Genomic DNA, 25,133 nt, shown 5'->3' with positions numbered 1-25,133 from the left:
TGATGATGGCGGCATCGCCACTGACCATCTGTGTTGACTCCTCAAAGTTACTCAGCACCTGACAGATATCAGAAATCCATGTCCACTCCTCATTGTAGACTTGAGGAAGCTGACTGACCTGACTACCAGTTCTGGTGGAAGTTGACATCTGGCAGTCTACAATCGCTCTGCGCTGCTGGTAAACTCTGCATAACATGGTTAATGTTGAATTCCACCTCGTGGGCACATCGCACAACAGTCAGTGAGCGGGCAGATGGAGGCGGCGCTGCGCTGCCCTGAGAGTGGCAGCATCTGTGCTGGACTTTCTGAAATGCGCACAGATACTGCACACCTTCGTGAGCAAATCAGACAGATTGGGGTATGTCTTGAGGAACCACTGAACCACTGAACTATGAGATTTAACACATGGGGCAGGAATGGCACAGATCGGTCTGAGCTGTGATGCCCTGTAATAGCTCTTGGCGGTGTGCCTTTTATCGCCTAGGCTCAGCAGTTTGAGCACCGCCTGCTGTCACTTAGCGACGGCACTGCTGCTGTGCCTAGAGCTACCAACTGATGGCACCATGTCCACGGATGGTAATTCAGATGAGGAGGTGGAGGAGAGGTGGGAGGAGGAGGAGGCATAGTAGGCCTGAGAGACCAGGACCGAGGTAGGCTTCGCAATCCTCGGCGTCAGCAGTCTATGGGTCAGACTCAGTCCCAGCCTCCACCAAGTTAACCCAATGTGCCGTCAGCGATATACAGTGGCCCTGCCCGGCAGCACTCATCCACCTGTCCGTGGTTAGATGGACCTTGTCAGAAACGGCATTGGTCAGGGCACGGATGATGTTGTCTGACACGTGCTGGTGCAGGGCTGGGAAGGCACATCGGGAAAAGTAGTGGCGGCTGGGGACCGAATACTGAGGGGCGGCCGCCACCATGAGGTTGCAAAAGGCCTCGGTCTCTACCAGCCTATAGCGAAGCATCTCCAGGCTGAGTAATTTGGATGTAGACGTTGAGGGCTTGGGAGTGTGGATGGGTGCAACTGTATTTCCTCTTGCGCTCCAGCGTCTGTGGTATAGAGAGCTGGACACTGCGCATGGAGACATTGGTGGACGCTGTGGACGATCGTGGTGGCGAAGATGTGTTTTTCGCCCGGGAGGTGTTTGTGCCGGGGTCCTGGGCAGGGGGCTGACTAGCAGAGGCAGCAAATGACACAGGGGAAGGAGCAGTGGTGGACGCGGCCGGAGGTGAACGGCCTTGGTTCCATTGAGAGGGGTGTTTAGCATTCATATGTCTGCGCATACTGGTGTTGGTTAAGCTAGTACTGGTGGAACCCCTGCTGATCCTGGTGTGGCACAGGTTGCACACCACAGTCCGTTGGTCATCCGGTGTTTCTTTAAAGAACTTCTAGACTTCAGAAAATCTAGCCCTTGCCACGGAAGCTTCACTACGTGAAACATTTGGCGCTGATGCACCAGCTCTGGCCCTGCCTCTCTGTCTGGCCCCACCACTGCCTCTTCCAACCTGTTCTCGAATAGGACTCGCCTCCGTCTCACGAGCACTGTGTTTACCCGGTCTATCAACCCAGCTTGGGTCTGTCACCTCATCATCTTCCGATCCCTCAGTCTGCTCCCCCCTCGGACTTCCTGCCCTGACAACAACTTCACCACTGTCTGACAACGGTGTTTTTTTTGTGTGTTTTTTAGAGATGAGCGAACACTAAAATGCTCGGGTACTCGTTATTCGAGACGAACTTTTCCCGATGCTCGAGTGCTCGTCTCGAATAACGAACCCCATTGAAGTCAATGGGAGACTCGAGCATTTTTCAAGGGGACCAAGGCTCTGCACAGGGAAGCTTGGCCAAACACCTGGGAACCTCAGAAAAGGATGGAAACACCACGGAAATGGACAGGAAACAGCAGGGGCAGCATGCATGGATGCCTCTGAGGCTGCCTAATCGCACCATTATGCCAAAATTATGGGCAACAGCATGGCCATGACAGAGTGACAGAATGAAGCTAGATAGCATCTAAAACATCCAATAATTGACCCTGACACTATAGGGGACGGCATGCAGAGGCAGCGGCAGCAGCGGAAGGCTAGAGAGTGGCATGGCGACATACCCTAAATGGACTCAGGCTTCAAACCAATGGGTGGCAGAGAGGAACCAAAGGAGGTGAGCAAGAAGCGCTCAAATAATATCGGTACATGATAAAAGTTTGCCAGTATATTTTGTGGATTACACAGCAGGGTGGCGACAAAGTTAACATGGAAGCCATGAAAACAACCCAAAATTCTGCCTGACACAGCTCGTTTGATAAGGGGACCATGTATGGAGGCAGTGAACTAGTAGTAGATTAAAGGTGCTGCAGTTAAAACTATGTTAGTTGGATCTTGGCATGGAGCTGGCGCTCCGCTGCCAGGCGAGCTTTCGCCAATCCAAGCCCCTGTCTATAGGCTACTCCCCAAACAGCACTTCTAAGAACCTTTTGTATAAGATCAAGTGTAGTAGCGTTCTTATAAGTTTAGGATATGGCGGGTGAGGGGAATGTAAACAGATGCGCAAGAAGCGCTGAAATAATATCCCTAAATGGTAAAAGTTTGCAAGTATATTTTGTGGATTACACAGCAGGGTGGCGACAAAGTTAACAACTTTGATGTGGAATGCCCTGTAATAGCTCTTGGGCGGTGTGCCTTTTATCGCCTAGGCTCAGCAGTTTCAGCACCGCCTGCTGTCGCTTAGCGACGGCACTGCTGCTGTGCCTAGAGCTACCGACTGATGGCGCCATGCCCACGGATGGTAATTCGGAGGAGGAGGAGGTGGAGGAGGGGTGGGAGGAGGTATAGTAGGCCTTTGAGACCTGGACCGAGGTAGGCCCCGCAATTCTCTGCGTCGGCAGTATATGACCAGCCCCAGGGTCAGACTCGGTCCCAGCCTGCACCAAGTTAAGTGTAGTAGCGTTCTTATAAGTTTGGGATATGGCGGGTGAGGGGAATGTAAACAGATGCGCAAGAAGCGCATGATGCGCATGGAGCTGGCGTTCCGCTGCCAGGCGAGCTTTCGCCAATCCAAGCCCCTGTCTCTAGGCTACTCCCCAAACAGCACTTCTAAGAACCTTTTGTATAAGATCAAGTGTAGTAGCGTTCTTATAAGTTTAGGATATGCCGGGTGAGGGGAATGTAAACAGATGCGCAAGAAGCGCTGAAATAATATCCCTAAATGGTAAAAGTTTGCCAGTATATTTTGTGGATAACACAGCAGGGTGGCGACAAAGTTAACAACTTTGATGTGGAATCCATGAAAACAACCCAAATTTCTGCCTGACACACCTCGTTTGATAAAGGGACGATGTATGGAGGCAGCTATATGGACGACTTTTGGAGGTAGCAATGGAGACAACGTGTGGAGGCTGCTATGGAGACAATTTAATTTGGATAGTGCCTGTATGTGGCAGTCCCAAACATTTTTCAAACCAGAGGAGCAGGTAGGTGGCCCTCCAGTAAAATGGGATAGATTGAGTGCCTGTATGTGGCAGTCCCAAAAAGGTTTCAAACCAGAGGAGCAGGTAGGTGGCCCTCCAGTAAAATGGAATAGATTGAGTGCCTGTATGTGGCAGTCCCAAAAATTGTTCAAACCAGAGGAGCAGGTAGGTGGCCCTGCAGTAAAATGGAATAGATTGAGTGCCTGTATGTGGCAGTCCCAAAAATGTTTCAAACCAGAGGAGCAGGTAGGTGGCCCTCCAGTAAAATGGAATAGATTGAGTGCCTGTATGTGGCAGTCCCAAAAATTGTTCAAACCAGAGGAGCAGGTAGGTGGCCCTGCAGTAAAATGGAATAGATTGAGTGCCTGTATGTGGCAGTCCCAAAAATGTTTCAAACCAGAGGAGCAGGTAGGTGGCCCTCCAGTAAAATGGGATAGATTGAGTGCCTGTATGTGGCAGTCCCAAAAATGTTTCAAACCAGAGGAGCAGGTAGGTGGCCCTCCAGTAAAATGGAATAGATTGAGTGCCTGTATGTGGCAGTCCCAAAAATTCTTCAAACCAGAGGAGCAGGTAGGTGGCCCTCCAGTAAAATGGAATAGATTGAGTGCCTGTATGTGGCAGTCCCAAAAATTGTTCAAACCAGAGGAGCAGGTAGGTGGCCCTGCAGTAAAATGGAATAGATTGAGTGCCTGTATGTGGCAGTCCCAAAAATTTTTTAAAACAGAGGACCGGGTAGGTGGCCCTCCAGAAAAATGGAATAGATTGAGTGCCTGTATGTGGCACTCACAAAAATTGTTTCAAACAGAGGACCGGGTAGGTGGCCCTCCAGAAAAATTAAATGCATGAAGTACTATAGCAAGAGCCAGTGGGCCCTGTCAAAAAATAGCCATTTTCCTCTGCTTTACTGTACAAAGAGGAGGAGAAGGAGGAAAATGAGGAGGAGGAGGAGGAGTGGATCAATTATTCAGGTTGAGCTTCCTTCACCTGGTGGAGATTGGAAATTCTGAGAAATCCAGCCTTTATTCATTTTAATAAGCGTCAGCCTGTCAGCGCTGTCAGTCGACAGGCGTGTACGCTTATCGGTGATGATGCCACCAGCTGCACTGAAAACCCGCTCGGACAAGACGCTAGCGGCAGGGCAGGCAAGAACCTCCAAGGCGTACAGCGCCAGTTCGTGCCACATGTCCAGCTTTGAAACCCAGTAGTTGTAGGGAGCTGTGTGATCATTTAGGACGATGGTATGGTCAGCTACGTACTCCCTCACCATCTTTCTGTAAAGATCAGCCCTACTCTGCCGAGACTGGGGACAGGTGACAGTGTCTTGCTGGGGTGACATAAAGCTGGCAAAAGCCTTGTAAAGCGTACCCTTGCCAGTGCTGGACAAGCTGCCTGCTCGCCTACTCTCCCTCGCTACTTGTCCCGCAGAACTACGCACTCTGCCGCTAGCGCTGTCAGAAGGGAAATACTGTTTCAGCTTGTGCACCAGGGCCTGCTGGTATTCATGCATTCTCACACTCCTTTCCGCTCCAGGGATGAGAGTGGGAAGATTTTGCTTGTACCGTGGGTCCAGGAGAGTGAACACCCAGTAATCGGTGCTGGAATAAATTCTTTGAACGCGAGGGTCACGGGATAGGCAGCCTAGCATGAAATCTGCCATATGCGCCAGAGTACCAACGCGTAAGAATTCACTCCCCTCACTGGCCTGACTGTCCATTTCCTCCTCCTCCAACTCCTCCAACTCCTCTTCTTCTGCCCATACACGCTGAACAGTGAAGGACTCAACAATGGTCCCCTCTTGTGTCTCGCCAACATTCTCCTCCTCTTCCTCCTCATCCTCCTCCACCTCCACCTCCTCCGATATGCGCTGAGAAACAGACCTCAGGGTGCTTTGGCTATCAACAAGGGAATATTCTTCCCCCGTCTCTTGTGACGAGCGCAAAGCTTCCGACTTCATGCTGACCAGAGAGTTTTTCAACAGGCCAAGCAGCGGGATGGTGAGGCTGATGATGGCGGCATCGCCACTGACCATCTGTGTTGACTCCTCAAAGTTACTCAGCACCTGACAGATATCAGACATCCACGTCCACTCCTCATTGTAGACTTGAGGAAGCTGACTGACCTGACTACCAGTTCTGGTGGAAGTTGACATCTGGCAGTCTACAATCGCTCTGCGCTGCTGGTAAACTCTGGATAACATGGTCAGTGTTGAATTCCACCTCGTGGGCACGTCGCACAACAGTCGGTGAGCGGGCAGTTGGAGGCGGCGCTGCGCTGCCCTGAGAGTGGCAGCATCTGGGCTGGACTTCCTGAAATGCGCACAGATGCGGCGCACCTTCGTGAGCAAATCAGACAGATTGGGGTATGTCTTGAGGAAACGCTGCACTATCAGATTTAACACATGGGCCAGGCATGGCACATGTGTCAGTCTGCCGAGTTGCAGAGCCGCCACCAGGTTACGGCCGTTGTCACACACAACCATTCCCGGCTTGAGGTTCAGCGGTGCCAGCCACAGATCAGTCTGCGCCGTGATGCCCTGTAATAGCTCTTGGGCGGTGTGCCTTTTGTCGCCTAGGCTCAGCAGTTTGAGCACCGCCTGCTGTCGCTTAGCGACGGCACTGCTGCTGTGCCTAGAGCTACCGACTGATGGCGCCGTGCCCACGGATGGTAGTTCGGAGGAGGAGGTGGAGGAGGGGTGGGAGGAGGAGGAAGCATAGTAGGCCTGAAACACCTGGACCGAGGTAGGCCCCGCAATCCTCGGCGTCGGCAGTATATGAGCAGCCCCAGGGTCAGACTCGGTCCCAGCCTCCACCAAGTTAACCCAATGTGCCGTCAGCGATATATAGTGGCCCTGCCCGGCAGCACTCGTCCACGTGTCCGTGGTCAGGTGGACCTTGTCAGAAACGGCGTTGGTCAGGGCACGGATGATGTTGTCTGACACGTGCTGGTGCAGGGCTGGGACGGCACATCGGGAAAAGTAGTGGCGGCTGGGGACCGAATACCGAGGGGCGGCCGCCGCCATGAGGTTGCGAAAGGCCTCGGTCTCTACTAGCCTATAGGGCAGCATCTCCAGGCTAAGCAATCTGGAGATGTGCACATTAAGGGCTTGGGCGTGCGGGTGGGTTGCACTATATTTGCGTTTCCGCTCCAGCGTCTGGGGTATGGAGAGCTGAACGCTGGTGGATGCTGTGGAGGATCGTGGAGGCGACGATGGGGTTTTTGTGCCAGGGTCCTGGGCAGGGGGCTGACTAGCAGCTGACACAGGGGAAGGAGCAGTGGTGTGCACGGCCGGAGGTGAACGGGCTTGTTGCCACTGAGTGGGGTGCTTAGCATTCATATGCCTGCGCATACTGGTGGTAGTTAAGCTAGTAGTGGTGGAACCCCTGCTGAGCCTGGTTTGGCAAATGTTGCACACCACAGTCCGTCGGTCATCCGGTGTTTCCTTAAAGAACCTCCACACTTCTGAAGATCTAGCCCTCGCCGCAAGAGCCCTCACCACGGGAGCTTCACTAGTTGACAGTGGCGCTGATGCACCAGCTCTGGCCCTGCCTCTCCGTCTGGCCCCACCACTGCCTCTTCCAACCTGTTCAGGTCGAGGACTCTCCTCCGTCTCAGAAGCACTGTGTTCACCCGGCCTCTCAACCCAGCTTGGGTCTGTCACCTCATCATCCTCCGATCCCTCAGTCTGCTCCCCCCTCGGACTTCCTGCCCTGACAACAACTTCCCCACTGTCTGACAACCGTGTCTCCTCATCGTCGGACACCTCTTTACACACTTCCACTACGTCAAGAAGGTCATCATCACCCACAGACTGTGACTGGTGGAAAACCTGGGCATCGGAAAATTGCTCAGCAGCAACCGGACAAGTGGTTTGTGACTGTGGGAAGGGTCCAGAAAACAGTTCCTCAGAGTATGCCGGTTCAAATGGCAAATTTTCCTGGGAGGGGGCAGACTGGGGGGGAGGAGGCTGAGGTGCAGGAGCTGGAGGAGTGGGGATTTCGGTGACATGGGTGGACTGCGTGGAAGACTGACTGGTGGTGGACAAATTGCTCGAAGCATTGTCAGCAATCCACGACATCACCTGTTCGCACTGTTCTGGCCTCAACAGTGCTCTACCACGAGTCCCAGTAACTTCAGACATGAACCTAGGGAGTGTAGCTCTGCGGCGTTCCCCTGCTCCCTCATCAGCAGGTGGTGTCTCACCCCGCCCAGGACCACGGCCTCTGACCCCTGCAGTAGTTGGACGCCCACGTCCCCGCCCTCGTCCTCTACCCCTAGCCCTCGGGTTAAACATTTTTAAAATGAGAGTTATAACTTTTTTTTTTTTTTTCCTTCTTTTTGTTTTTTTTTGTGTTTTTTTGTGTTTTTTGTTTTTTTTTGAGTTTTTAAAACCAAACAATCCTATCCTATTGCTATGGCTATTTTCTAGCCAAGTATCAAAGGAAGCACACTACTATGCCAGATGAGATGACACTGAGTTATTGCCTAATAGAAATCCAACCCCTACTGAATTTTGCCACTTCGGCCTTTGCTATGGATATGTGCGCCACTAAGCGCAGAACACAGCGGTCGCAAGTCTCACTACAAATTGCTCAGAATTGGCAAGTACATGCACTGCAGAAACTACAGCCACCAGCAGATCAACCAGAAATCAAATATATAGAACGCTACTGTAGGCTTCAAGAAGCTGTTTGTATTCTCCTATGGCTATTTTCTAGCCAAGTATCAAAGGAAGCACACTACTATGCCAGATGAGATGACACTGAGTTATTGCCTAATAGAAATCCAACCCCTACTGAATTTTGCCACTTCGGCCTTTGCTATGGATATGTGCGCCACTAAGCGCAGAACACAGCGGTCGCAAGTCTCACTACAAATTGCTCAGAATTGGCAAGTACATGCACTGCAGAAACTACAGCCACCAGCAGATCAACCAGAAATCAAATATATAGAACGCTACTGTAGGCTTCAAGAAGCTGTTTGTATTCTCCTATGGCTATTTTCTAGCCAAGTATCAAAGGAAGCACACTACTATGCCAGATGAGATGACACTGAGTTATTGCCTAATAGAAATCCAACCCCTACTGAATTTTGCCACTTCGGCCTTTGCTATGGATATGTGCGCCACTAAGCGCAGAACACAGCGGTCGCAAGTCTCACTACAAATTGCTCAGAATTGGCAAGTACATGCACTGCAGAAACTACAGCCACCAGCAGATCAACCAGAAATCAAATATATAGAACGCTACTGTAGGCTTCAAGAAGCTGTTTGTATTCTCCTATGGCTATTTTCTAGCCAAGTATCAAAGGAAGCACACTACTATGCCAGATGAGATGACACTGAGTTATTGCCTAATAGAAATCCAACCCCTACTGAATTTTGCCACTTCGGCCTTTGCTATGGATATGTGCGCCACTAAGCGCAGAACACAGCGGTCGCAAGTCTCACTACAAATTGCTCAGAATTGGCAAGTACATGCACTGCAGAAACTACAGCCACCAGCAGATCAACCAGAAATCAAATATATAGAACGCTACTGTAGGCTTCAAGAAGCTGTTTGTACTCTCCTATGGCTATTTTCTAGCCAAGTATCAAAGGAAGCACACTACTATGCCAGATGAGATGACACCGAGTTATTGCCTAATAGAAATCCAACCCCTACTGAATTTTCCCACTTCGGCCTTTGCTATGGATATGTGCGCCACTAAGCGCAGAACACAGCGGTCGCAAGTCTCACTACAAATTGCTCAGAATTGGCAAGTACATGCACTGCAGAAACTACAGCCACCAGCAGATCAACCAGAAATCAAATATATAGAACGCTACTGTAGGCTTCAAGAAGCTGTTTGTATTCTCCTATGGCTATTTTCTAGCCAAGTATCAAAGGAAGCACACTACTATGCCAGATGAGATGACACTGAGTTATTGCCTAATAGAAATCCAACCCCTACTGAATTTTGCCACTTCGGCCTTTGCTATGGATATGTGCGCCACTAAGCGCAGAACACAGCGGTCGCAAGTCTCACTACAAATTGCTCAGAATTGGCAAGTACATGCACTGCAGAAACTACAGCCACCAGCAGATCAACCAGAAATCAAATATATAGAACGCTACTGTAGGCTTCAAGAAGCTGTTTGTATTCTCCTATGGCTATTTTCTAGCCAAGTATCAAAGGAAGCACACTACTATGCCAGATGAGATGACACCGAGTTATTGCCTAATAGAAATCCAACCCCTACTGAATTTTGCCACTTCGGCCTTTGCTATGGATATGTGCGCCACTAAGCGCAGAACACAGCGGTCGCAAGTCTCACTACAAATTGCTCAGAATTGGCAAGTACATGCACTGCAGAAACTACAGCCACCAGCAGATCAACCAGAAATCAAATATATAGAACGCTACTGTAGGCTTCAAGAAGCTGTTTGTATTCTCCTATGGCTATTTTCTAGCCAAGTATCAAAGGAAGCACACTACTATGCCAGATGAGATGACACTGAGTTATTGCCTAATAGAAATCCAACCCCTACTGAATTTTGCCACTTCGGTCTTTGCTATGGATATGTGTGCCACTAAGAGCTAAACACAACGGTAGCAAGTCCCCCTGCTAATTCCTCACAAAATGGTAAAAGATGCAAATTAAAATAAAAAAAGTAGAACGTTATTGTAGCCCTAAGAAGGGCTGTTGGGTTCTTTGAGAATCACTCCTGCCTAACAGTAAGCTAATAGAACACCCTAACGCTTTCCCTGACCAGCAGCAGCTCTCTCCCTAGCGGCATCCAGAGACAGAATGATCCGAGCAGCGCGGCCAGCGGCTAGTCTATCCCAGGGTCACCTGATCTGGCCAGCCAACCACTGCTATCGACGTGTAAGGGTACCACGTCATGCTGGGTGGAGTGCAGAGTCTCCTGGCTTGTGATTGGCTCTGTTTCTGGCCGCCAAAAAGCAAAACGGCGGGAGCTGCCATTTTCTCGAGCGGGCGAAGTATTCGTCCGAGTAACGAGCAGTTTCGAGTACCCTAATGCTCGACCGAGCATCAAGCTCGGACGAGCATGTTCGCTCATCTCTAGTGTTTTTGTTTTTTTTATAGAACAAAACGTGCAGAAGAAATCAGACAGCAGCCACAGAACATGATTGCTATGGATAGTTTCACTGACAGTGACAGCACACAAAAGGATTTTGTGCTGTGACTGAGTGTGTCACTTTAACTTTTGAAAAATGTTAATGTAGCCCTAACAAAGGCTGTTGGGTTCTTGGAAAATCACTCCTGCCTAGCAGTAAGGTTCTTGTAGAATCACTCCTGCCTAACAGTAATCTACTAGCATCCTAACGCTATCCCTGACCAGCAGCAGCTCTTTCCCTAACGGCATCCAGATAGAGAATGATCCGAGCAGCGCGGGCAGAGGCTAGTCTATTCCAGGGTCACCTAATCAGGCCAACCAACCACTGCTATTGACATATAAGTGTACCACGTAATGCTGGGTGTACTGCAGAGTCTCCTGGCTTGTGACTGGCTTTGTTCCTGGCCGCCAAAAATCTAAACGTTGCAAGATGACATTTTCTCGAGCGGGTGAAATACTTGTCCGAGCACCGAGCAGTTGCGAGTATGCTAATGCTCGAACGAGCATCAAGCTCGGACGAGTATGTTCACTCATCTCTGATCATAATGTGTCTGCTTAGAGAGTCTCTGCAGTAAAGGGTTAAAAATTATCTTTATTGTGTTAACATCACTAGGGGATTGAAATGTGAGAATTTTCTTTCATGGGCGAACACCTTTAAAGGATAATTTATACGAGCCAAACACATATGCACTCAAGAAATACAATACCAACACATTGCCAAAAACCTATACTATAGAGGATGTAACAAACGAAACTTAAAATGAACAAATAAATGAAATTAAAATTTACAATTTATAATGAAAATTTACAATCCAAAGCTAGACAAGGACTTTTGCATAGTGATATATCTACATACAGAAAATCCAAAGAAACTGTAAATCAAGCCACTTTTCCCATTGATTATACATGCCAATATAATCAGGTCATACAGATTATAAAAAGACATCTTCTGATATTATACCAGGACTTTACTTTTGACATATTGAAAATTGGCTGCCCTATTTTGGCAAGAAATTCAGCCACTTCTGGGCAGTTTTAAATGTGCTTTACCATAATGCGCTGCATGTAAATAACCTGTTCCTTACAAAACATAGGCAGCATTAAAACTAGAATTGGGGTGCACATTTTGGGAGCACGTCCTGACCAGTCCACTTTAAACATTAATAGTTATACACAGAACATTTCAGCAGTATCAAGACACAGTAAATAAATACACAATGGTGATACTTCATGAGAATGAGTGTTCTACCCAAAAAGAGTTGAAGATTTGGTTACAGCCCTACAAAATAGATAAGCCTTTTGGATCTTAACTATGAAAACTAGAGCACCATATGGTTGAAACCAAAGAAATGAGTTAAAGTATATACCGTATAAGCCGAGACCCCTAATTTTACCACCGAAAACTGGGAAAACCTATTTACTCGAGTATAAGCCGAGGGTGTAGTATACAGCCAGCCCCCATGTAGTATACAGCCAACCAGCCCCCATGTAGTATACAGCCAGCCCCCAGTAGTATACAGCTTGCCCCCAGTAGTATACAGCTTGCCCCCAGTAGTATACAGCCTGCCCCCCAGTAGTATACAGCCTGCCCCCAGTAGTATACAGCTTGTCCCCTTGCAGTATACAGCCTGCCCCCAGTAGTATACAGCTTGCCCCCAGTAGTATACAGCTTGCCCCCAGTAGTATACAGCTTGCCCCCCGTAGTATACAGCCTGCACCCAGTAGTATACAGCCTGCCCCCAGTAGTATACAGCTTGCCCCCAGTAGTACACAGCACAGCCCCCAGTAGTATACAGCTTGTCCCCATCAGTATACAGTTTGCCCTCAGTAGTATACAGCAGCCCCTATACAGATAAAGAAATAAACTTAATACTCACCCTCCGTTGTCCCGATGTTCGTCGCGGCTCCCGGCGGCTTCCGATCCCCATCGCGGCTCCCGGCGGCTTCTTCACTCTTCTCTGGCCGGGAGATCGCGCTGGCCGTCGCACACTGTGATGGCGCGCTGTCGCCGCTGATGACGTCATCCGCGGCGACAGCGTCGCATCACAGTGTGCGACGGCCAGCGCGATCTACCGGCCAGTGAAGAAGCCGCCGGGAGCCGCGACAGGGATCGGGAGCTGCCGGGAGCCACGAAGAACATCGGGGACAACGGAGGGTGAGTATTAATGTATTTATTTTTATCATTGACTCGTGTATAAGCCGAGGCGAGGTTTTTCAGCACATTTTTTGTGCTGAAAATCTCGGCTTATACACGAGTATATACGGTATATATATACTTTAAATATTTAAATACTGTAAAGATTACATTTTTAATGAAAATAAAGATTAAATAAAATGAAGTTTTAATACACAAATTTTTCCATGCTTGCCTGGTTGCTGATGATTAATCTTAATCAAAAGATTTAAATAACCTTTAACTGATCTGTAATATTTGTACGTAGTAACTGTATATTTATCTTTCTAGGACTGACACAGAAGATAAATCACAGTCTTTTCTCTTCAGCTTACTTTATTCGGATGGATATGTGCTTGATTTTAAAATGATGAGACTAGTAACTTCTTGCAATATAAACATTTTCAAATTTCCGTTTGACAGACAGACATGTAATATGTCTTTCGGTTCCTATAATTATCCAGGTTTGTAACATCAAAATGTCCTGTTATATTCTGTATATATGATGATACATATATTCAAAAAATGTGAAGTCCAAAATGAGTTAAAATGACATAGGAGTTAAAAGCTATAGTTTTATTATAAATATTTAAGGCACGTCTATTTGACATGCTACAAAAATGCATGACAGCTTCTGCTCAATAATAAAACAGGGTTTTAGCAAGTAAAATTTATTATGCAGAAAATAAGCCCTAATACAGCTACGTACATGGAAAATTTAAAAAGTTCTGGAATTTTGAAGTTGGAAAGACAAAAACGGAAAACAGAAAAAGTCTATTGGCGGGAAGGGGTGAAATAACAGTCGATTCATAAGTGTGATTGGTAACCAGCACCTTCTGCCTTGCATTTAAACAATGCAAAACATTGAGTGCTGGTTATGGAACATGCATATGCAATCAAAATTGAGCCCCATCCCTGGAGCTTGCATTGCATTTGCAACATAATAAAAACGCCATATCTTAAACCTCACTACATCCATACTGCATTCATAACTATTAGGACATGTACCACCAGGATGAAGGATTGTAAACCAAGCACACTGACATACTGGTGTATGCCCCCTCTGGCAGGATCTGCTCTAACAGGATCTTAGCTGTTTATAAAGTGTCCAGAGCACCAGTTTAAGGTACACCCATTTACAGTTGCAACTAGAACACACAGAATATGTTTTTCAATGAAATACAGTTTTATTAAAATATTAATGTACTAAAGATCCAACATCCCACCCCTACCAATCACATATGCATATATCAAAATAATATATATATATCAAACTAATACAGGATCTTAGCTGTGCCCTTGTTTTTAAGAAAAAGACCTAAGAAGACCTAAAATATTATGCAAATGAACAGCTAAGGAGCCTGTAGCCCCTCAGCCTCATTTGCATGATTTTAAAAGCCATTGTGGTAAAATCCAGGGAATAAGAAGCTAAACGAAGAGATGATCCTGCCAGAGGGGGGGGGGCACAACAACATTAAAGTGTGCTTGGTTTAAAATCCTTAATCCTGGTGGTAGATGTCCTTTAAGAGGGTATTTAGCATCCAGGTGCTGATGATTTTAATTGATCATCAGGAAGTACGTCCCTGTAGCAGAAGTTTTGGAAGTCTGCTAATCTGCAGTATTCAGGCACAGTAGGAAAGACATTAGCAATGAACATCATTCTTGGAAGTGCTATCAAATAAGTTCCTAACAATTTAAAGGTCAACATTATATAGCAAGAAAGATAATTCAGAAGTAGTGCAGATGAGCAGACCACTTAAAATTGGAGACCCGTGACATCATCGGAGAGCACCAATTAGCGATGATCCTCCCCAAAATGGCGGTGCCCTGCCACAGCAACTTCAATGGCTAGCGACTTTGCCAGCAGCATTTAAAAAGTTAACCTCTGCAATCAATGATGGCATTAACTAAGGGGGAGGTTGATTTGAGCCAAACCTTTCCGGTTGAGTTATACTCATCACTAACCACCACAAATTTAGACCTGCATCTTAAAAATAGTTTTGAGTTTGAAACATCAGGGGACATTACCAGTGCTTCTATGCCAGTTTCTGTACATATTTTTGCAACCCCGTGCCATGTGGGTGTGGAGGGAAGCAAGTGTGCAGGCATGTGGTTTTCAGGGTTTTACTCACAACTACGCCAGGCCTGACCTATGCCTCTTTATGTATCCACCATTTCAGGAGTAGTGTGGCAGAAGCGTTGGCATATGATAAATTCCTCCATCCTGTGCTGCGGGAAGGGCTGCGTGGACTGGCCAAGAGGCAGATCAATTATGTGGGACTGTCTGTGCTGTGATGCATTTGCACAGGACAGTTAGTAGCTATTGTGCTAGACTCCTCCATTCTTGTAAATATCTATTGATAAATGTCCCCTGGTGCATCAAAACTTTTCAGTTTTATTTTAAAAAGTAGCAAAGTAAGAATACAAAATATAAAATGTCATTTAATATGAAATTTTGTTTATGTTTCTTTATTAACAAAAATTCAAACTGAATGAACAAAAGACAAATTTCATTCAAATCAATATTATTCTTCTTTGGACTGAAGAAAGTTATTGATGCAAATGCCTGTAATTTGTTCTGCTCCAAAATAACTTTGGAGCCAAAAAGATGTATCTCTGAATATTTTTGAATGGTTAATAAACATCTAATTCTTGAGTTACATGCACACTAACAATGCACAGTGCCACGAATTGGACTTGGTCGCATCAAAGTAAAATATGGTCTTGAGTCCCTGTTACCCTGGAAAACAACCACATTGAAGTGTAATTAATATTACAGTTTGGTGCTGATGTTCTGTGCTTAATCCATTAAATCCAGCTGTTGTTCATTTCTGTTCAAATATATACTGTATTCATATACTACACTAGTGCCCAAAATTGTATAAAATATTCCATGTGTGATCTGATCAGTGATTTCAATATTGTGTTTAACCTTCTGACATGATATATTTTATGAAGTTGTACATAATGATAGAAGCAGTTCTTGGTTCACCAAAAACATTATTAATATAGCACATTTTGCAACATATGCAGTTACTGAAACATATAATTAGTGATTTTTAAAAAGTCAAGACACTTTTTCTTTTCAGATTCTGACATCATCTTTGTCTCATATTCAAACTCTACAAATTCGTATAAAGTGTCAAAAGAGACCTTTCAGAGTAAAGGAGACTGGATACTAGTAAATATTACATTAAATGAGGACAATTATATATTAGGAGAAACAGTCTACAGCAGAGTTGTTTTATCGGTAAGGAATTAAACCATCAATGACTTCTAGACCTACCAAGACCTAACTACATGTCATTGTGTGAAGTGACTAACTGCACTATAATCTTGGTTGATTAAAGTACCTTGCCTGATGTCACCTAATCGTTTGTTATGCTGCAATCGTTTTACTACAATTAATTGACAACTGGGTATTACCATTTTTCATGTAACAGGGCTGTATTTAATCCACACTCCGACAGAATCCAAGCATCATTGGAGACACATCCTGTTGACAAGGAGAACCGTGGCATCTGTTTGACAATTGATTGTAGGCTGCACAGGGACTTTTTGTGGATACTGGATGCTGAGAGAGGAACTAACCTGCACATGTAGAGGAGCTGTTCAGGGTTACAATCTCTTTGACAATTTTTTTATATTTATGAACAAATGAGCGGCTACACAGTCTGCCCCAAGCAGGGCTTGCCATCTCTTCTCCCTGGCCCCATCTCAGTAAGATGGAGGAACTGATGGCAGAAGGTTATGGCTCTTTTAAAATCTTTTAATCTGGAAACCTTGAATAACTTTTAAGGGATCACCCGCTTTTTGTGTAGCCATAGAGAAGATGACAGCCTGTTTGACCATTTCTTTTAATATTTCCCCACTTGCTCTTCTCCTTAACCTCTTCCCTTGGTACTCCCTCCCCTAGCTCAATAAACATAGTGGGTGGTCAAATGATACAGTTTTTTTTTACATATTTCTTATTGATTTCCCTGCACAATTGTTTGTGGGCTGTTCAGTTTTTTCATTATGTTACATACTCCCCTCTCCCACCTTTTTCTTACACCCTTTATGCTGCAAAAACTGACAATAAAGACACATTAATTAGAAATAAAACCCTTTCTACACTCACATTACATGATCTAATCATTACATTGACGATTGTCTCATAAATTGGAAAGGATCTTTTGCATACGTAGCCTCTTTAAAACACTATTTCAAGGACAAAATATTCAACTTACTATTTAGTTTTTCTTCATAAAAAATTATGCCAAGTTGTTTCAAGATCCATGTCTGAAAATACTTTATTAAATGCTACACCTTTACATGTGGAACATATTTCACAAGAGCAAAGCAGATTAGCTTGAGCATAACTACTTACATACCTGTCACATTTAGTACCTATAATTCAGACTTTAAATAAATCATCAAACTTACCATTTTATATCCAGAACCTCAACATTCTACCATTCCAACTGGAGCACATTTATCAAAAACAGTGCAAACTGCACAGGGTGCGCCAGATTCAGGAATTGTGGCGCCCGTTCTGTGTGAATCTGGTACACACCGGACATCCCGGACAGAGTGCACCAACTTTTTTTTGGTGCACCTTTAACATAGGGTTGGACTCTGCATTATAAATGTGTCAAGTGGTTTGACTGCAGAAATTTGTGTCATGTCGGGCATAGTGCAGCTTCAACACAAATGAGTTATGTTTGACACATATGTGGCGTGGACACTTCTGGGAGCTCAAGATGCGGTTCCTCCAGATGTGCCATATGTAAACATATACACAAAATTACCAACAGAAATAAAGTAGTAATAATGTGATTTACAGAATTACATGCAATTTACCACACCTAAGCTACAAGTTTTTCTTCAAACATTTCGGTTGCTTGCAATCGTTTTGGCCATTCTCCATCATGAGAGCTATCCCCATAGAGAAAGTCTTCTTTATTCTTGAAAAGTGTATAGGCTCATCTCATGTGTTTGAGTACACAGCCAGGGATAACTCCACAACCACCTCTCAATTGCAGCACAAAATGTATGAAAGATCAGTCAAAATGAAAGGCTGCAAGGTCAATACAAGTCTTCTGTGCTTTCAAAGAAGAAGAATAGAGCGTCTCAGATTAAATATGTGCCTCTTTGTGATGATCTTTAACATATCAAATCATAAGTATCCTCCAGTGTACAAAGGCTTCAAATAACTACGGGCCTTGGGGATCCAGTAGAAGAAAACCCAATTTGGAGGCTACTAGGATGTATTTCCTAGGGCTTGATGGACCTTGGGTCCCAGAATAGTTTTATCTGGTGGGTTTAAGAAGCCTCAGTAAATCATGTAGCATACCGATGGGCAATAAGAATGTGTTATATTGTTCTTCCCTAGGCATTCCCATCCCATTTACCCTGGGAGATGGGGACACGTGCATACCGGCTCTGTAAAATTAAAAGACCAGCACGCCGATAATGGGAACTGTCCGGCTGCCAAAAAAGTTAAATAGCCGGCCTCTTTCTGAGTTCCCTGCTGGATCTTTGTGCCTCATAGTCTTAGAGAAAGCTTGTTCCTGATGCCCTGTGCGATTGTTCTGAATTCATGTTGTGACCTCGATTCCGTTCCTGACCTCGCTTCTGTGCTGCCCGTCCTAACCTTCTGCTAGGTCCCTGACTCGGATCCTGTGCTGCCTGTCCTGATCTCCTGCCTCTCCCCGACCACGCTTCTACCTGATGATTCTGTACCTTGCCTTCGCCACCACCGTGGGCAAAGTCGTACCTGTGGAACGACCTGGTGGTACCACGCCACAGCAAGTCCAACCCGCTTTGCGGCGGGCTTTGGTGAACACCGGGTGCCACTTAGACTCCGGTCCCAGGTGTCGGCTTATGTCATTGTCCACAGTGGTCCAGAGGATCCACGACCACTGATCCTGACAGTATTATTGCAGTTACATAAGTTTTGGTCTGTTGTCTCATCTGCACCAAATTTCAAACTTTGTAGGAATGTAAAAACTAATTCCATTCAGACAACTTACTCCAGATGTAGTAGACATATTTATAAAATGCAACCTTTCAAAAAGTCGCTAATTTGGACGTTAAGCAACTACAGTCCCTCTTAGTCCAGGATAAAACATACTTTCCTAATTTGCATTTTTTTAGTAACTTTTTATTTAAAGTTTCACAAATCCACTTTAGACGTGAAAACCTTATGTTCCACATTTATCAATCTGTCTAAGCCACTTTAGTAAATCTAATGTGTAAAAGACTTCTGAACGCTGCCTAATAATAAATCTGTCTCATTGTGTTTATAGATAATACATATTATACTAATTTCTTTTTCATTCCAACCATTAGATCACCATACAAAGAGTTCCACAAAATTACATTGTGAGTTTCATCTTGCCAGTTTGCTTTATGGTAATGATGGATATTGCAAGTATGTTCATTGAAATGAAGAAAAATGACAGACTGGGCTTTAAGATCAGCATTTTGCTTGGATTTGCAATGCTTCTTTTGATTCTGAATGACATCCTTCCTTTATCGGATAACCCACCATTACTAGGTAAGAAATAATGTAGATTAAAAATGCGGGTGAAAAACACATTAAAATTGCATTGAAATTGCAAAAAATGTGTGTGAAAAACTGAGACACTGAACAAACTCTGACTGAAAACTGATTGAACTGGCCTAGTTCAACTCTGCAATTGTCTAGTCTGCAACACATTCATAAATCTCCCCGATTTCTCGCAGTTTTGCACCTTTGCATTGCAAAACTTTGTGGGAGTCGATGTTGACTGTTCCTACAATGGACTATCTGAACTAAAGATATGGGTGAATTCTGTGATATGTGACATCACTATGACTTCACCAGATGAGAAGAGAACTAGTATAGTTAATCCAGAGCTGGAAAAGTGAACACATGTCCCTCAGCTTTCAGCTGTAGCTCAAGTTCAGTGGCAGGGGAAGTTATCATGTTTTTTTTTGTTGTGCTTGCTGGCTGTCGTTGGTCGTAAACCAGTTTTGAATGTGTCCAGTATATGATGTTATTCTATTTTGCTTGATACATTTTAGGCCTCATACACACAATTGTATGTTTTTTCCTGTACTGTATATACAGCTGTATTCTAGTGGTAAATACAGGACATTTTTCACCAGTTTGAGCACATACAGCACAGTATCCTTATAAATGCAGTGGGCTGGCAAATGGTGGATAGCTGACTATTGGGTGGCAGACAAAATGAACCTACTGGTTCTAGTCTCCCTGGATACTTCTCGGATATACGGCAGCATACGGTGCAGAACCGTATGCAGCACAAAGGAAACCTGTATTTTATATGTTCCCCTAGACATCTCCAGGGCATATGGAACAAAAATACTGGAGAAAATAGGAGATGCTCTATATTCTTTACGTCTTGTTCACGGGACTGTACGCTGTACTATATGCCTGCGGCAAGCAAATTTTTAGCACCCGCAATTACTGCAAGTTGGAATCGATGGTGTAATCGGTGTGTGTTTGATTCAATATGCAGCAAACACCTATCCCGTAACCAACGTGTGACATACTAATACATTGCACATCGGAAAGGGGTTAATGGGATGGTAACACAATGCAATTACGCAAATTTCTACCAAACAGCCTTTATATTTCAAAATGCAATGTAAATGCCACACTTTTTAGCGACATCCACATGCAACATTGCAGTTGCATTTACATTGTTTACATTTTATGTGCATTTACATTGTATTTAAGTAAATGCAATGTTAATACGATGTAAATGCAATTATAGTGCCACAGGTTATGTTCCCATCCATGGTAGGCTCAATTTATGTTTTTGTTAACATTTGTGTTATATTTGTGTTGTGTATGTACATGCTATGTAAGTGTGACATTCGCCTGTTGTAAAAGCAATGTTAATGCTTTGTAAACACAACTCAAGCGCTACTTTAAGGTTAGTTTGTAGAGATGAGCGAACACTAAAATGCTCGGGTACTCGTTATTCGAGACGAACTTTTCCCGATGCTCGAGTGCTCGTCTCGAATAACGAACCCCATTGAAGTCAATGGGAGACTCGAGCATTTTTCAAGGGGACCAAGGCTCTGCACAGGGAAGCTTGGCCAAACACCTGGGAACCTCAGAAAAGGATGGAAACACCACGGAAATGGACAGGAAACAGCAGGGGCAGCATGCATGGATGCCTCTGAGGCTGCATAATCGCAACAAAATTTTGGGCAACAGCATGGCCATGACAGAGTGACAGAATGAAGCTAGATAGCATCTAAAACATCTAATAATTGACCCTGACACTATAGGGGACGGCATGCAGAGGCAGCGGCAGCAGGCTAGAGAGTGTCATGGCGACATACCCTAAATGGACTCAGGCTTCAAACCAATGGGTGGCAGAGAGGAACCAAAGGAGGTGAGCAAGAAGCGCTCAAATAATATCGGTACATGATAAAAGTTTGCCAGTATATTTTGTGGATTACACAGCAGGGTGGCGACAAAGTTAACAAGTTTGTTGTGGAAGCCATGAAAACAACCCAAAATTCTGCCTGACACAGCTCGTTTGATAAGGGGACCATGTATGCTTACAGTTCATGCCAGTCGCTGCACTGGCTGCCAGTCTCCTTTCGAATACAGTTTAAAATAATAATAACCCTCATCCATAAAGCTCTGTATAATGCTGCACCCCCCTACCTCTCCTCTCTTATCTCAGTCTATCGCCCAACCCGTGCTCTTAGATCCGCCAGTGATCTTAGATTAACCTCTACCCTAGTGCGGACCTCCCACTCGCGTCTACAAGACTTCTCTAGAGCTGCACCAATTCTATGGAATGCTCTGCCCCGGACTATCAGACTAATACCTAACCTCCAAAGTTTCAAACGTGCTCTTAAAACCCATTTCTTTAGGCAAGCCTATAACACTCATTAACTGCATGAAGTTTTAACTCTTCTACTAACCCGTCCTGTGTCGTCCTCCCATCTGTTATCCAGCAACCAACAGGCACCAGACTTCTCTGCAGTCCCATTCACCCTGGACCTGGTATATAAGATGACGGCTGAGTGGTTCAAGCGACAGCAAATCCATTTATTATATTTTGTTCTATTCCCTAAGAAGAATGGCTTGACCATTAAATATTCTTTTACCTCGTGTTACCCCATCATCTTCATAAACCGTAAGCTCTGGCGAGCAGGGACCTCACTCCTGTTGTTCCATACAAATGTTGTGCTCTGTTACATTACATTTGTATTTGTTTCCTATGATTTGTAAAGCGCTGCAGAATATGATGACGCTATATAAATAAAGATTATTATTATTATGGAGGCAGTGAACTAGTAGTAGATTAAAGGTGCTGCAACTATGTTAGTTGGATCTTGTGATGGAGCTGGCGCTCTGCAGCCAGGCGAGCTTTCGCCAATCCAAGCCCCTGTTTCTAGGCTACTCCCCAAACAGCACTTCTAAGAACCTTTTGTATAAGATCAAGTGTAGTAGCGTTCTTATAAGTTTAGGATATGCCGGGTGAGGGGAATGTAAACAGATGCGCAAGAAGCGCTGAAATAATATCCCTAAATGGTAAAAGTTTGCCAGTATATTTTGTGGATAACACAGCAGGGTGGCGACAAAGTTAACAACTTTGATGTGGAATCCATGAAAACAACCCAAATTTCTGCCTGACACACCTCGTTTGATAAAGGGACGATGTATGGAGGCAGCTATATGGACGACTTTTGGAGGTAGCAATGGAGACAACGTGTGGAGGCTGCTATGGAGACAATTTAATTTGGATAGTGCCTGTATGTGGCAGTCCCAAACATTTTTCAAACCAGAGGAGCAGGTAGGTGGCCCTCCAGTAAAATGGAATAGATTGAGTGCCTGTATGTGGCAGTCCCAAAAATGTTTCAAACCAGAGGAGCAGGTAGGTGGCCCTGCAGTAAAATGGAATAGATTGAGTGCCTGTATGTGGCAGTCCCAAAAATTCTTCAAACCAGAGGAGCAGGTAGGTGGCCCTGCAGTAAAATGGAATAGATTGAGTGCCTGTATGTGGCAGTCCCAAAAATGTTTCAAACCAGAGGAGCAGGTAGGTGGCCCTCCAGTAAAATGGAATAGATTGAGTGCCTGTATGTGGCAGTCCCAAAAATTGTTCAAACCAGAGGAGCAGGTAGGTGGCCCTGCAGTAAAATGGAATAGATTGAGTGCCTGTATGTGGCAGTCCCAAAAATTGTTCAAACCAGAGGAGCAGGTAGGTGGCCCTGCAGTAAAATGGAATAGATTGAGTGCCTGTATGTGGCAGTCCCAAAAATGTTTCAAACCAGAGGAGCAGGTAGGTGGCCCTCCAGTAAAATGGAATAGATTGAGTGCCTGTATGTGGCAGTCCCAAAAATTGTTCAAACCAGAGGAGCAGGTAGGTGGCCCTGCAGTAAAATGGAATAGATTGAGTGCCTGTATGTGGCAGTCCCAAAAATGTTTCAAACCAGAGGAGCAGGTAGGTGGCCCTCCAGTAAAATGGAATAGATTGAGTGCCTGTATGTGGCAGTCCCAAAAATGTTTCAAACCAGAGGAGCAGGTAGGTGGCCCTCCAGTAAAATGGAATAGATTGAGTGCCTGTATGTGGCAGTCCCAAAAATGTTTCAAACCAGAGGAGCAGGTAGGTGGCCCTCCAGTAAAATGGAATAGATTGAGTGCCTGTATGTGGCAGTCCCAAAAATTCTTCAAACCAGAGGAGCAGGTAGGTGGCCCTCCAGTAAAATGGAATAGATTGAGTGCCTGTATGTGGCAGTCCCAAAAATTTTTTAAAACAGAGGACCGGGTAGGTGGCCCTCCAGAAAAATGGAATAGATTGAGTGCCTGTATGTGGCACTCACAAAAATTGTTTCAAACAGAGGACCGGGTAGGTGGCCCTCCAGAAAAATTAAATGCATGAAGTACTATAGCAAGAGCCAGTGGGCCCTGTCAAAAAATAGCCATTTTCCTCTGCTTTACTGTACAAAGAGGAGGAGAAGGAGGAAAATGAGGAGGAGGAGTGGATCAATTATTCAGGTTGAGCTTCCTTCACCTGGTGGAGATTGGAAATTATGAGAAATCCAGGCTTTATTCATCTTAATAAGCGTCAGCCTGTCAGCGCTGTCAGTCGACAGGCGTGTACGCTTATCGGTGATGATGCCACCAGCTGCACTGAAAACCCGCTCGGACAAGACGCTAGCGGCAGGGCAGGCAAGAACCTCCAAGGCGTACAGCGCCAGTTCGTGCCACATGTCCAGCTTTGAAACCCAGTAGTTGTAGGGAGCTGTGTGATCATTTAGGACGATGGTATGGTCAGCTACGTACTCCCTCACCATCTTTCTGTAAAGATCAGCCCTACTCTGCCGAGACTGGGGACAGGTGACAGTGTCTTGCTGGGGTGACATAAAGCTGGCAAAAGCCTTGTAAAGCGTACCCTTGCCAGTGCTGGACAAGCTGCCTGCTCGCCTACTCTCCCTCGCTACTTGTCCCGCAGAACTACGCACTCTGCCGCTAGCGCTGTCAGAAGGGAAATACTGTTTCAGCTTGTGCACCAGGGCCTGCTGGTATTCATGCATTCTCACACTCCTTTCCTCTGCAGGGATGAGAGTGGAAAGATTTTGCTTGTACCGTGGGTCCAGGAGAGTGAACACCCAGTAATCGGTGCTGGAATAAATTCTTTGAACGCGAGGGTCACGGGATAGGCAGCCTAGCATGAAATCTGCCATATGCGCCAGAGTACCAACGCGTAAGAATTCACTCCCCTCACTGGCCTGACTGTCCATTTCCTCCTCCTCCAACTCCTCCAACTCCTCTTCTTCTGCCCATACACGCTGAACAGTGAAGGACTCAACAATGGTCCCCTCTTGTGTCTCGCCAACATTCTCCTCCTCTTCCTCCTCATCCTCCTCCACCTCCACCTCCTCCGATATGCGCTGAGAAACAGACCTCAGGGTGCTTTGGCTATCAACAAGGGAATATTCTTCCCCCGTCTCTTGTGACGAGCGCAAAGCTTCCGACTTCATGCTGACCAGAGAGTTTTTCAACAGGCCAAGCAGCGGGATGGTGAGGCTGATGATGGCGGCATCGCCACTGACCATCTGTGTTGACTCCTCAAAGTTACTCAGCACCTGACAGATATCAGACATCCACGTCCACTCCTCATTGTAGACTTGAGGAAGCTGACTGACCTGACTACCAGTTCTGGTGGAAGTTGACATCTGGCAGTCTACAATCGCTCTGCGCTGCTGGTAAACTCTGGATAACATGGTCAGTGTTGAATTCCACCTCGTGGGCACGTCGCACAACAGTCGGTGAGCGGGCAGTTGGAGGCGGCGCTGCGCTGCCCTGAGAGTGGCAGCATCTGGGCTGGACTTCCTGAAATGCGCACAGATGCGGCGCAC

The 25,133-nt window shown here is 45.6% G+C and overlaps 1 protein-coding gene across 1 annotated transcript in view; it reads left to right on the top strand.

Annotated features, from left to right (window-relative positions):
* LOC140068935 (5-hydroxytryptamine receptor 3A-like) overlaps window positions 1–25,133 on the top strand; it is a 59,076-nt gene that overhangs the window by 27,633 nt on the left and 6,310 nt on the right. Inside the window, exons 6-8 of the mRNA XM_072114285.1 lie at window positions 13,047–13,219; window positions 15,845–16,005; window positions 19,089–19,296. Coding sequence (XP_071970386.1) covers window positions 13,047–13,219; window positions 15,845–16,005; window positions 19,089–19,296 — 542 coding nt within the window. The remainder of the gene's footprint in view (window positions 1–13,046; window positions 13,220–15,844; window positions 16,006–19,088; window positions 19,297–25,133) is intronic.

This window comes from Engystomops pustulosus, chromosome 7, assembly GCF_040894005.1.
Source record: "Engystomops pustulosus chromosome 7, aEngPut4.maternal, whole genome shotgun sequence".
Classification (NCBI taxonomy): Eukaryota; Metazoa; Chordata; class Amphibia; order Anura; family Leptodactylidae; genus Engystomops; species Engystomops pustulosus.
The sequence above is the reverse complement of the archived record's forward strand: the minus strand, read 5'-3'. Positions and strand labels throughout refer to the sequence as shown.